The following is a 13,523-nucleotide window of genomic DNA, read 5'->3' as shown; positions in this document are numbered from 1 at the left end:
TTTAAAGATCAGCCCTTTACAACTCCTAGGATTGGTGAGGATGATAGAGATTGAAAACAACAACCTTGGCTTTCAAGGGAGAGTAAAGGACAACCAGGGCAGATATTTGGGTCAGTTAAGTAGATACATGTCTAGTGCGTCCCAATTCTGATGTTGTCTTTCTCCAGCTGCTTTTGTTGAAGCTAGCCTCCAAGCACCAGTGACACTATACACTGAGTATTTGCTTAGATGCACACCATCCAGGGTACTGACACATGTAGAGCAGATGCTAGATGCTGGATGCTAGATGCTCAGCAGCCACAGCTCTAGTTTCTCCAACTGAAGACCATATCTTGTGAAGGTTCAGTCACTGCTGTGTCAGTGGATCTTGAAGACTGTCTAGGCAAGCATTGTCATCCTGGAGTCTTAGAAATGCACACTACACTACGGGTCCTCCCTCTGCCTATTGAGTGAGAAGCTCTGGGAGGGCTTCAGCAGTCATGGTGATTCTGAGTTGGGCTACAAAATTCTAGCAGAGTGACCTCATACACAGGAATTCTTATACACTTTATACACTGTATGCATAGTTAAAGATCTTAAACTCACTCAATGTATATACAGATCTCAAACTCACTTTGTACATAGCTAAAGATTTAACTGATACAGCAGCTTTCTCCAGTCTGAATGTCTCTGGGAATCAGGTGAGCTGATCCTGTCATCCTAAGCATCTGTGGCATTGAATGTTACACGATGAGGAAACAGACAATTTTTTTTTCTGCTTTCTGCATCACTCTAGATGCGGGATATCCAGGAGCACATGATAGGTTAGGAGAATTTGTTATTTTCCACTGTCCATTTGTCCAACTTTACATTGCTTTCTTGGCTTGCTTTTATCAGATTTTGAGAACACTGAACAGAACATATGTTAACATGAAACAGAAGCCCGTTTGGAGTGACTTAAACCCCAAGGCTGTGACAACAGATGAACTCTTTGGTTTCATACATCATGCTACCCGAGAATGGAAAGATGGCAAGTGCTTTCATTTGAAGTGATGAAAATCAATCTCTGTCTCTGTCTCTCTGTCTCTCTCTGTCTCTGTCTCTGTCTCTGTCTCTGTCTCTCTCCTCCTCCTCCTACTCCTACCCCTCCCTCCCTCCCTCCCTCCCTCCCTCCCTCCCTCCCTCCCTCCCTCCCTCCTTCTCTCTCTCAATTGACAGTGTGCTATGATGATAATGACCTGCTGAAAGCAAGGTTTGGGAAGTACTAGATTGCATGTGGCGGAAGAACTGCTCAGTGCTGTGCATTTTTCCCACACCAGTGATGGCAGGGCTTCTTGGAAACCAGAAGTCAATGAGAATGCCCCATTTCTAAAGTTCCTGGAATGAGACACTGGCTGAATTCAAATGGGCATCATAGGTGTGAGGGATGTTGACTGTATCTAGGCCTGCATCATAGTTGTCGGGAACAGAAGGCAGTGGGTCATGCTTCCTGCCTGGAAACTCTGGAATTGAAAACATTTTAGGCATAAGTTTAGGCATAGTTCAGAATATTTGAGATGCTTGATTTTTAGGTTAGGAATGTCCAGCCAGTGAATCAAATGCAAATATTCTGAAGTTCTTCAGAGTTTGAAATCAGAAACACTTCTAATCCCAAGGTTTTTGGGTAAAGGATACTCAACCTATATTTGGAGATAAACACATACTTTCCTTAAAAGCCTTCATAATTCTTATTTCTAATGAGTGTACTAATCTTAGTATAATCCTCAGTACCCTGTCTCTCTCTGTTTCCTACTGGTGACTTCACAATGGATACCATATGTCACCATCTTTAAAAAATATATATATTGAAGTTATGTGTAGTGATTTGTGCCTATAATCCCAGCACTCAGAAGGGGTTATCATTTACAGTGACTTTAAGGCCAGCTTGTGCTACAAGTGAGTTCTAGGCAAGCGTGGGCTACAAACTGAGAGAGACCCTGTGAGTAAAAGAAAGAAAGGACAGCATTAATGAGAACATGGGGGAGAGGAAAGGAAAAATAAGAAAACATATATTTATTAAATGTCAGTGTATCTCCACAGATGCCACATTAATCCAAGCTGCTGTCTTCCTGGTGTCTCAGCCCCTTGTTTTCCATGTAGAAACCAGAGCCTGCTTCAGGATGCTACTTCCTAGCTTTCAGATTGCAGTGTGTCCATTAGCTACTCTAGGAGTCAACTCTTCTATGGCCTATGAGACTGGTGATTGGGTCTCCATCAATCTCTAACCTCAGTCCTGCACTCGGCCCTTCTGGCTGCCTTTCTTCTTCCCAGTTCCTGCTGTTCAAGCCTCTTTCCATCCAAATCTCAACACTGGATGCTCCCAACATCCAGGCCCTGTTCCCTAGGATCCACACTTCTGCTCACAATGGTCAAATGCCACTTAGGCGACCCGCTTTGAAGTATGACTTATCTGGTATTGTCCACCCGCTTACCTTGGGGTCACTGCTGATCTGATGGTCATGTTTTGCAACTTTTTTTTGCCGCCTAGGGTCTGATTTTCATGAAGGATCATGGCAGGGACAAAATCATTAGCATTATACAGGAAATATGTGAAAGCTGCTTAAACTGAGAACCCTTAGAAAAGCTGTTGGCTTTTTATTGTGGGGTAACTGCAAACGAGAATGCAGACCCAGCCCCTATAGCATGCCCCCATGAGTGCGCATCCCTCAGATATGGGAGAACTGCAAACGAGGATGCATACCCAGCCCCTGTAGCATGTCCCCCATGAGTGCACATCCCTCAGATATGGGAGAACTGCAAACGAGGATGCAGAATGAGACACTTCTCTGCACCTATGTCTCGGCAGCCTGGCATCACTCTCATGTCTGTAAAGAAGATGGACAGCATGTTGGAGCATGGGCTTTCAAAATTTAAACCTTGAGTAATGTAATAGAAAAAAATGGAGAAGGTGAAATATGGTAGGCAGTCTAAGACAGATGCTGAACATATGTGTGTGGAAAAGGATAATGTCTTACTTACTATACGTTTCCGGTCTATGTTCACTACCATCTATAAGTCTCAGAATGGGTCTTCAAGGAAGGCATTTTCCCGTGCTCAACAGGTAGAGGAAAAGCTTTGTTATTAAGGGTAAGGACCCTCTCCTAGAAGGTAGAGCTTGCCTGTGAGTAAGTCATAGAACTAACTAGATCTGGAGCCCACCTGAGAGAGCTCAGACAGTGGGCATTGTATGTCACTCATGAGAAGGAGGTAGCAACTTCCTTTATTTATCTCATAAAGGGAATCCCAGGGGAAATGTGTTTTAGAAACAAACAGCCCCCGATTGCATTTGCAGCATCTGCTCCCGTTTTACAGGTCTCTTCTCATCCATTCTGAGAGAGCAGGCAAATCTCACACATGATGGGCCAACCTGGATAGTCCTGGATGGGGATATTGACCCCCTGTGGATCGAGTCCCTGAACACAGTGATGGATGATAACAAGGTGAAAGACACTGTAGTGCCTCTCCTTGGCGCTACATCCAAGGGCTGTTCAGCTGCTGATATCCACAATCTCCTATCTCCTCAATGCACTATTTCATATGTAGTCACTGTTTTGATGAGTGATATTTTCTTCTTAGTTAAACAAATGGGGGTGGGGGGCGGGGGAGAGGGCTGGAGAGATGACACAACACTGACTGCTCTTCCAGAAGTCCTGAGTTCAATTCCCAGCAACCACATTGTGCCTCACAACCATCTATAATGAGATCTGATGCACTCTTCTAGTGTGTGTCTGAAGACAGCTGCAGTGTACTCATATAAATAAAAATAAATAAATCTTTTTAAAAATTGGGAGAAATGTTTCCCTTACCTCTGAATTGAATCACCATTCATAAAATTTAGGTACATAGATAAGAATTCAATTTATGTGCCTTATTGTTTTCTAAGAGGCAGGCGTTAAATTCTTATATCTTATGTGATCTGATTAAATATTGATATTGAGACAACAAAAGAATGAGTTTGTACCGTGTGACCACTGATGAAACCTGGCAATGCAAATTAAGTTGTTCCTATGGCTACAGATTGTGTTTAAATGCTTTGTCAAGCATGCCGTGTGGTTGTCCTGGGAACAGCAGAGACAAGAGGTCCCGTGTGATACCAAAAAGGCAATCCGAGACCTGTTGTTGGGGCAGGGTGAGAGTTCAGGAGCCAATACTACTCCCAGGTAGCAGCAGTAGCCACTGCTTTCTGAATGAAGACAATGCTTCTCAGAAAACAGAGGTTGGAGCCTGCATACCTATATGAGAGAGGACAGGACACTGGCTAACTGCAGTGGTGCACATTCCTAGTTGTGGAATACAGGTCTTTTTTTTTTTTTAATTTAGATGTCAAAGGTGTTATTTACTTTTTAAATTTTTTTATTAGATATTTTCTTCATTTACATTTCAAATGCTATCCCAAAAGTCCCCTATGTCCTCCCTCCGCCCTGCTCCCCTACCCACTCACTCCCACATCTTGGCTCTGCCATTCCCCTGAACTGGGGCATATAAAGTTTGCTAGACCAAAGGACCTCTCTTCCCAATGATGGCCGACTAGGCCATCTTCTGCTACATATGCAGCTAGAGACACGAGCTCAGGGGGTACTGGTTAGTTTATATTGTTATTCCACTGAAGGGGTTGCAGACCCCTTCAGCTCCTTGGGTACTTTCTCTAGCTCCTCCATTGGGAGCCCTGTGTTCCATCCTATAGATGACTGTAAGCATCCACTTCTGTATTTACCAGGCACTGGCAAAGCCTCACAAGAGACAGCTATATCAGGATTCTTTCAGCAAAATCTTACTGGCATATACAATAGTGTCTGCGTTTGGTGGCTGATTATGGGATGGACCGCCGGGTGGGGCAGTCTCTGGATGGTCCACCCTTTCGTGTTAGCTCCAAACTTTGTCTCTGCAACTCCTTCCATGGATATTTTATTTCCTATTCTAGGGAGAAATGAAGTATTCACGTGTTGGTCTTCCTTCTTGATTTTCTTGTGTCTTGGAAATTGTATCTTGGGTATTCTAGATTTCTGGGCTAATATCCACTTATCAGTGAGTGCATATCAAGTGACTTCTTTTGTGATTGGGTTACCTCACTAAGGATGATATCCTCCAGATACATTCATTTGCCCAAGAATTTCATAAATTCATTGTTTTTAATAGCTGAGTAGTACTTCATTGTGTAAATGTACCACATTTTCTGTATCCATAGATGTTCCTCTGTTGAGGGACATCTGGGTTCTTTCCAGCTTCTGGCTATTATAAATAGGGATGCTATGGGTATAGTGGAGCATGTGTCCTTATTACCAGTTGGAATTCAGGTCTTATGGTAGTCCACTTACATTTGGGCTAGTAACAGTTCCTATGGCTACTGGAGGCCCGGCCCTCATGAGTCTGTAAGGCAATTTTATTCCCTAAGGATTCAGCCAGAGTGCCTCCACATGGGCTCAGATATGAATTCAGGTGAGTCTACCTATGGCTGTCCTAGTTGTGATGGGCATCACTAGTAGGAGCATCATTCATTGTGATGGTCTGTTTGCTGTACTGGCTCCTGGTGGTAGCACTCCTCTGGTAACCACCAACCACATGCTGCTCATTGTAGGTGCTGACCCTCGCCAGCAATGAACGAGTGGCCCTCAAACCTTCCATGAGGCTTCTGTTCGAGACCCATCACCTGCGGACAGCCACACCAGCCACGGTCTCCAGAGCTGGCATTTTGTATGTGAACCCGCAGGATCTGGGCTGGAATCCGTGAGCATTTCTTCTTTTCTTACATGTTTTTGTCATGAAGATGTATGTGGCATCAACGTTGCTGTATCACTATTGGTGAGGGCAAAGCTGGGTGGCAGAGAGCGTGTTGATTCTGTTGTTCCATCCCCACCATCTGCTCACAGCACTAAGAAGTCATCCTTGCCTAAGTTCCTGGCAGCCTTCTTCCTGATCGTGGCTCCTGAGCTAGAGCACTCTGGGTGGCTTATAGAGATAGAGGTGTATTTACTCTTAATGTCTACAGAGTCAGTTTATACACTTGGTTGGGCTTACCCATTTGTCTCTTGATGGACATGTAGGCTGCCTCTGCCTTTCAGCCATTGTGAACCGATTCTGTGAATAAGGCATACAGATACACAAGTTACTCTTCCAGTATCAGTCTCAGGCCCTTTGTGATAACCCCAGGATTACCAGATCAGATGCTAATACAGCTTTTGACCCTTAAGGACTCACTACCATGTTTAACTAGAGTGACCGTATCATGTTACCTTCCTCCCAGTACTACACGAGAGGATGCTGTGGACCCTATAGGGCATTCCACATCCTTAATTTTCCTCACTGCCTTTTTTCTAGGGTCCTCACTGAGTGGTATGTGTCAGGGTCTCTCTGAGTCACCATTTATGTTTTTTTGGTGGCTCTACCATAGGGCATGTCTTCGTGTGTGTGTGTGTTGTTTGTATGCCTATGTTCACTCCTTAATCAGCTGTTCTACCATTTTATTTATTTATTTTAATCTCAGTTAAAAGGACTTGAAGAAGATATTACTAATGTAATACTCATTGCATTAATTTAAAGGTAATTTAGCACCCAGGTGTCTAAGTCATTTTTACTTACATATTGCCTTGATCACATACTTTGAAAATAATTGACAGTATGTGTTGAATAAACAAACAAATAATAGCTTACATGAAGCTCTTAGACAAATCATTACATGAGTACTTGCATGTCTGTGTATGAAATATGTACATGTATTTGAACAATGGAAAGGCTTCCTTCAGAGCAAGGGTTTTGTATCTCAGTTGCTGTGTGGTTATGTGTCCCCCACCATGTTCTGCATAGTAGGAACCTCTGAGCTGAGCAGGTAACCATCTGCTTCTGCATCAGATGCCCTCCATCAACCCTGTCCCCAGCCTCTTCATGGTGTCTCTGCCCCAGACGCTGTTCCATGTGACCACATAGCTGAGCTCCCTGCCCTCTGGCTTCTGTTCCCTTTGGCTCATGAAGAACCTTGGCAGGAAATGAGAGGAAGAGATGAGAGCAAGCTCAGGCTACTTCTTTTCCTGATCCCTCCCCTCCATAGTCATGTCAGGATGGCTGTGGATCTCAGCTCAGGGCAGTAGGTCTTCTGTGATTCTCCTGGACCTGCCTTTCTCCAGGTCCTGCCAGTCATCCATTCTCACGTCCCAGCATTCCTTGCTTTCTCCCTGTACTAGGAAGTATCCCCCACTGTAGCAAATCCCTGAGACTTTCTGCGTTTTTAAAAGAGAGAAAGCTGATGTGGTATCCAGCAGCAGAGATCGAGTCTCTCATTATTTGGACCCTGTGTTAGGGGCCTGTGATGTGGCAATGCATTGTGGTAGAACATAGCTGTTCCCCTTGTGACCAAGATATCACAGAGAGAACAAAAGAGACACTGGTCTCCACAGTCATTTTTAAAGACACACCCATAGTGACCTTACACTTCTGCACCTCATATTTGACAGGTGCCACCACCTTAAATTAGCACTGCATGTTAAGGATGAAGCCTTTAACAGCAAAGTCTTTGGGAATTCTCTAAACCGATGCCTTGTCACTCTTAGCTTTCTCTCTGCCCTGCTGTAGCTTTTGTGGGCGGTCCTTCCAATCATCCTCCCCTGACTATACTTTGAAAGTGACCTCTGCCCCCTCCCAGAGGCTGCCTGTTGCTCTTCCTGTGTCTGATGCTCACAAGGAAGAACCACGGCCAGGTCTGTGTGTTTTAATAAAGTTTCGATGCATTTGTCTGAGGGAGTTTTCAGCCTCTACAGAGAAAAGCTGCTCTTGGGCTAGCATCTTTCCTTATGCAGGATTCTGTTCCTGGGGCATTTCTGTTGGATAGAACTGATCCTGACCGTCTACTTCCCCACCCCCCCAGAGCAGGGTCTCCACCATGCAGCAGGCAACATTCCCTTCCTTTTGGGATCCCTCATCTGTCCCATTGTGTTCTGATGGCTCCCAAGCCTTTTTGTCCTTCAGTCTCAGTCACATCTTAAGGCAGTAAGTACTTCTGATAGCTCAAAATGGCTGTCTACTTAAAGAAGGACTGCTATTTAAAGTCCCAGGTAGCTTCAATAGCCATCCAGTTTGTATCCAGTTTCACTGCCTACTCTTTCCAGTTAAGTTTCTGTGTGTGCAAGTTTGTGTCCCGGATAAATGTGTCAGTTTTAATTTTCATGTGAATGACCAAGGCCCCAGCTGAGACATTTCCAGAATAAGGGGGTCTTCTCTAAGGGGATTTTACTTTTCCACTTGCTGTTGCCATAGTCTTTCAGCTATCTCAGGATCCGAGTGCTTCTTTGTACTTTGTAATTATTAGATAGCTCACTACCTATTGTAATACCATAATATGGCATATATATATATATACATGTGTGTGTGTAATTTATTCAATATCCCTCACATTCTGAAATCAATATGCTTATAGTTCTGAAGCAGTTCTTTCAAAAGTGTCAGTTTTCTGCAACTGTTTGTTTCCAAGTGTTCAAAACTACAGAATTGGGGGCATACTGTGGACTACAGTCACAAAACCCTGTTCCTAAGGACTTACCCTATCATGTGTCCACCTTTCTTTAGCCTCTTGCTGACACGAACACACTTGCACACATACATAGAGGCATGTTATCTTTCAGTTTTTGCAGAAATCCTTGAATGTAAGTTGGAGACATTAAAACATTTCATCTGTGAGTACTTAAGCACGTGTCCTCTAAGAACTAGAGTACTCTCTTCTATAAATTCCTCTTTCTATATAATAATAAGAACTGGAGTATTCTCTTCTTTATAATTCACATATCTACAAAATCTGTTTTGGATATTGCAATGTATTTTTTTTTAATCTTGCCAGTTACAGATTTCATTTGTACCTTTACAAAAATTCACCTTCAGAACAAGATTATATTTCTTTAGTTCTGTAGTCCCCATTTGTCTAGACATTCAGCCAACTTGTTCATTCATGACATCTATAATTCTGGAGAGAAAAATCTCAGGCCCCTCAGAGGATGCCCCATTGGTGGTTTGTGAGTGATTTCCTCATCCATTCATTCTTTCTACATAGTTTTCTGTCGAGAACCTTTTTCTTGCATCTGCTTTCCTTCCTACTTCCCTCTTCTTATTCTTCCCTATGTTCCTTGTCATTGTCTATCCTTTTAGTCATGGCTTCTCGTAGTTCAGTGGGTTATATATAACTACTTATCAAGATTTATTTGTTTTCTTAGATAGTCGTGGATGTCACTAGGAGGAACCCCTCCCTTTAATTTATCTCTTCTGTATTCTTATCTTTCCAAGTATTTGGGCACCTGGATGTCTAGTTTGTTTCAGAGTTTCCTTACTTGAAATATATAAATCAGCCATTTCTCCAAATAGCCAGAGGAGTATTTTTAGTATAAGCAGTTATATTCACAATCCAGACTTGGTCCCCTGTATTTGTTGTTTCTGAGAGACCATTGTTTATAATTATATGCCCCGTGGTAATGGTCCTTTCCTGCTGCCCATCTTAAAGTCTGTAGTATCGTTTGTGACAGGGGAGGAATTGCAAACAGATACACATCTGTTCCTTAGGTTTTTTCCACATCTACATATATTGGTTCAGAGCTCTAAATTTTCTCTGTTAGTGTCAGCTTTTATTCCAAACTATATAGATTCAGCAATAATTTCTACATGAAATTTTCAACTGTCCATATTTGTTGATAGAAACTTTTAACCCCTTTGTTGTGTGATGACACTGAGCTATAAGAGATGTCATTATTGGCCATCTTTCTGGCAGATTCCCCACTGATCACTTGGCTTGTTTTGGTCAAGCTTGCTTCTCTTTGGAGTAGCTGCTATTCATGGAGACAATGGGGCCACAGCATCACTTGCCAGTGGGCCTTGTATGTTTCCAGAGGAAGTTCTAGCTGCTACTCGTGCAACTCAACAAAGAGCTTTCACCTGCCCCATAAATGAAAAGCCCACTTTGGGGCTCTTTCAGTACCTGCTGTGCCTAGTGATCTTTGTAGGGGCCTCCTGTTTCCCAACTCATATAAAAACACTGTGTAGGAAAGTTGAGTGTGGGCTGTTCACTGGGGACCTACATGACAATTCTTATACTCAACTGAAGAAATTGAGGAGATGCACAGAGAGACAGAGGCAGGATCTGAGCCCAGGATTCCAATGCCACCAACTCTGTGATGGGTAGGAAGTCATTAAATGCTGACATCAGTTCTTCAGGCACATACATTTGTTTAATGCCCACAACCACAGGAACTCCATAGCATCACTGTTTTTATTTATACAACTTGTGATGTTAGCCAAAAGCCAAGGAGCGATCATCTCCATTTAAAGGTGGAAAACCAGTGCAGAGTTATGTCACCTTCCTCAGGGTGACCTGGTTAAAAAGTAAGGGAACTGAGATGCAGAGCCAGGGTAGCCCAGGCTCAGACTTCTTGTCTCCTTGAACGCAACTCCTCCTACTATAAGTTCTGGATACAGCGATTCCCTACTGAGGCTGGCAAGATGGCTCTCAGGTAAAAGGTGCTTGCTGCCAAGTCTGATAACTTGAGTTTGATCCGTGGGTCCCACATGATAGTAGGAACGATTAAACGTGTGCAAATTGTCTCTTGACCAAACCATTTGAGCCATGGTATATAGCTATCTCCTAGCCTTCCCACATACTAAATACCTAAATAAAAATAGCTGAAATTCCACTCTTGTTGTACAGCCACAGAATCAGTCACTGAATACAGATGTGGTCTTACTGCCTTTGTTTAACCACCCTGTCACACTGCTTTCATATAAGTGGACTCCTACAAAAAAAAAAATCTGATAGCTGTCATTCCTTAAACCAAACCACAGAATAATGATGGTGGCTCTTCTGTGAAGTCTGAAAGCACAGGAAGGCTTTGCTAAAACCTGCATCTTCCCTTCATTTATACCATATTCAAAATGCAGAATCTGATTTGCCTCTACAACAAGGTCTGGCTGTAATCAGTCTGTGGCAGCACTGTTCATGTGCAGGCTGCTAAATGTCTTTATTACCACTGCTTCCTACTCAAGTACAACTTCCTGAATGATTCTTTTTCATTTGGCATCTCTTAGTTGCACCCCAGAGGCCACTAGGGATGCCATCACGACATTGGTAAGCAGTTTACTAAAACGACAGCAATGTTAACATGTTATAAGCTTGAGGCAGCTATATCTATATATCATATAAATGTCAATATATCAAGGCATGGCATACCACTTCTATTCCTTGACTGTGAACACATTATCCCTTTCAGGTTAGTGTTAGAAAGTCCAGTAAAAAAGCAGGGTGAAGTAGCCCCTATGGAATGTTCACCTTTTTATTTATAACTGATTTCTCATTACTAAATAATTGATGCCAAGATTAATCAAGAAAAGCACCAAGCTGTTTTCATAAATAAAGCCTCCGCCATGAACAGAGTCTGCTCATTTGGGAAATGACATAGTGCACTTCCCTCTAAATGCAAAGTAATGGCCTACTTAGGCACGATTATGTTTGCCTTCTAAGAGCTATTAGGAGTTTCTTTTACATTCTTTTCATTAGAGTGAAAATGGCCATTAAAACAAGTCTTTAAAGGGCCATTTAAAAATATTTTCCATTTGAGAAGTCGAGTGAACCACTCAACATGTCCATGGAGTGCTGCACCAAGCTGTGTGGAAGGGGGAGCTTCGAACCCAGTGGCATCCTGCTTTTCAAGCCTCTTGTTCGGTAAAAGCTTTTCAATGTTCCTTTCAGGTATGTGGCCAGTTGGATAGACAGAAGACGGCATCAATCAGAAAAGGCCAATTTAACTATTCTTTTTGATAAATACATTCCCGTGTGCTTGGAGAAGCTAAGAACGAGCTTTAAAGCCATCACTTCGGTTCCAGAGAGCAGCCTGGTGCAGGTTTGTGTTCAGCCCCAACAATCAATTTTCTATGCCTGGGAAAGTCTGAATACCATACATTTTGCTTGCTTAAGAAGATGGGGGAAGGTGCTGGTAGGATTGCTCCAGGTATGCTCCTGGCATAAAAGATAGTGATTTAAGTTCCGCCCCTGGGACCCACATGATGGAAAGAAAGAACCAACTTCTACAAAGTATCCTCTGACCAGGACACCCTGTATCCATACATGTACACACATGCACATGCATTTCCCCCATAAATACACATACATAATTTTTAAAAAAGATTTTCAGAATTTTTAAGTTGTTTTCATCCTCTTGCTATAGTCCTTCAGTCCCCAGAACTCTGTGAGGACCCCAAACAGTGTAAACTCTTCACTTCTCCCCCTCCCAGATATTTACATAGCTCTAGCACTCAGTCCTAAGTGCCAACTATGTGTCTGTAGAATCGTTGTGTTATTGTACACTGGGACAGAATTAGAAGAAAAGAAGTTGCTACAGCTTATTTATTTTTCTAGCTATCACTGTAAGCACAATGTCTGGCAGAAACGAGATGGAAAACTCATTTTGACTCATAATTGTCAGAGGGTTTCAGTCCTTCATGGTGAAAAAGGCCAGGTTGTAAGAACAGTGAGGTCTGTTCACACCGTGGTAGACTGGGAAGCAGAGATCACTGGAACCAGAGCTGGGTCATAACCTTCAACAGTCTGCCCCTAGTGATCTACACACACCAGCTAGCCACCCCCTAAAAGTCTGTCTGTCTGTCTCCCCCTCTCTGTGTGTATATATATATATATATATATATATATATATATATATATATACATATATATGTATATATATACACATGCATACATACATACAAATATACGTACATATATATGTATATATATGTAAACACACACACTCACACACATATTACAACCATTTGAAAGACAAGCACTTGAAACATTTCAGATTCAAACCATAACACCTGCCTAGAGAAGATGCTCCACCTGTTGTTGAAGCTCCATGTGTCTTTGAATCAGATAAGTAGGCGGAAGTGCAGGTGCTTGATCAATAAAAATAAAGCATCTGATTGTTAACACACATTCCTGAACTCACACCTGTCAGTGTGAGTGAGTGAAGAATCTGTGATGGGAGAGATGGCTACTAGCTACTACCAGTAAAAGACAGGATGGACTTATTATGGAAGTGATTGGGAGTTATTCACAACACAGAAGTGAAGGTCTTGGTGATGATGTAGCATGAAACTTCACTAAAGGTTCACAGCCCTCCAGAAACAAAATTAGTTTCTCTGAACTTTGTTGCCATCAAGTTACTATGTTACCAAGTTTGTTTGAAGCTGAATTACAATAGTCGGGTAGCATAGTAAGAAAGGAAAGTTCAGGTTTCTGGATAATTCACACACCAATTAAGTAAACGATAGTATTCAACAGTAATTATCCGAGGTATAATTTATTTCTGAAAGCAGGTCTGAATTTATTCATAATGAATTAATTATGTGGTTAGCCTAATTAGACTTCCTTGGGTGTAATGCTCGTGAAAAGCAGATTGCGCGTGTTCTTTCTCAAGTTGACTTGTGTATTTTTGTGATTCTCTGTGGTGTGAACTCTGCCATTCAGGAGTAGTGTGAAAACAGAGAGA

General features: G+C 42.5%; 1 protein-coding gene across 1 annotated transcript in view; it reads left to right on the top strand.

The window, feature by feature from the left end:
• Dnah11 (dynein axonemal heavy chain 11) overlaps nt 1-13,523 on the top strand; it is a 313,176-nt gene that overhangs the window by 147,509 nt on the left and 152,144 nt on the right. Inside the window, exons 40-43 of the mRNA XM_085830726.1 lie at nt 877-1,009; nt 3,331-3,458; nt 5,594-5,742; nt 11,729-11,879. Of these exons, the coding sequence (XP_085686852.1) occupies nt 877-1,009; nt 3,331-3,458; nt 5,594-5,742; nt 11,729-11,879 (561 nt within the window). The remainder of the gene's footprint in view (nt 1-876; nt 1,010-3,330; nt 3,459-5,593; nt 5,743-11,728; nt 11,880-13,523) is intronic.

The sequence above is a fragment of the Mus caroli genome, unplaced genomic scaffold (assembly GCF_978045245.1).
Source record: "Mus caroli unplaced genomic scaffold, Mus_caroli_1 scaffold_14, whole genome shotgun sequence".
Classification (NCBI taxonomy): domain Eukaryota; kingdom Metazoa; phylum Chordata; class Mammalia; order Rodentia; family Muridae; genus Mus; species Mus caroli.
Note: the sequence above shows the minus strand (reverse complement) of the source record. Positions and strands in the feature narration are given on the sequence as shown.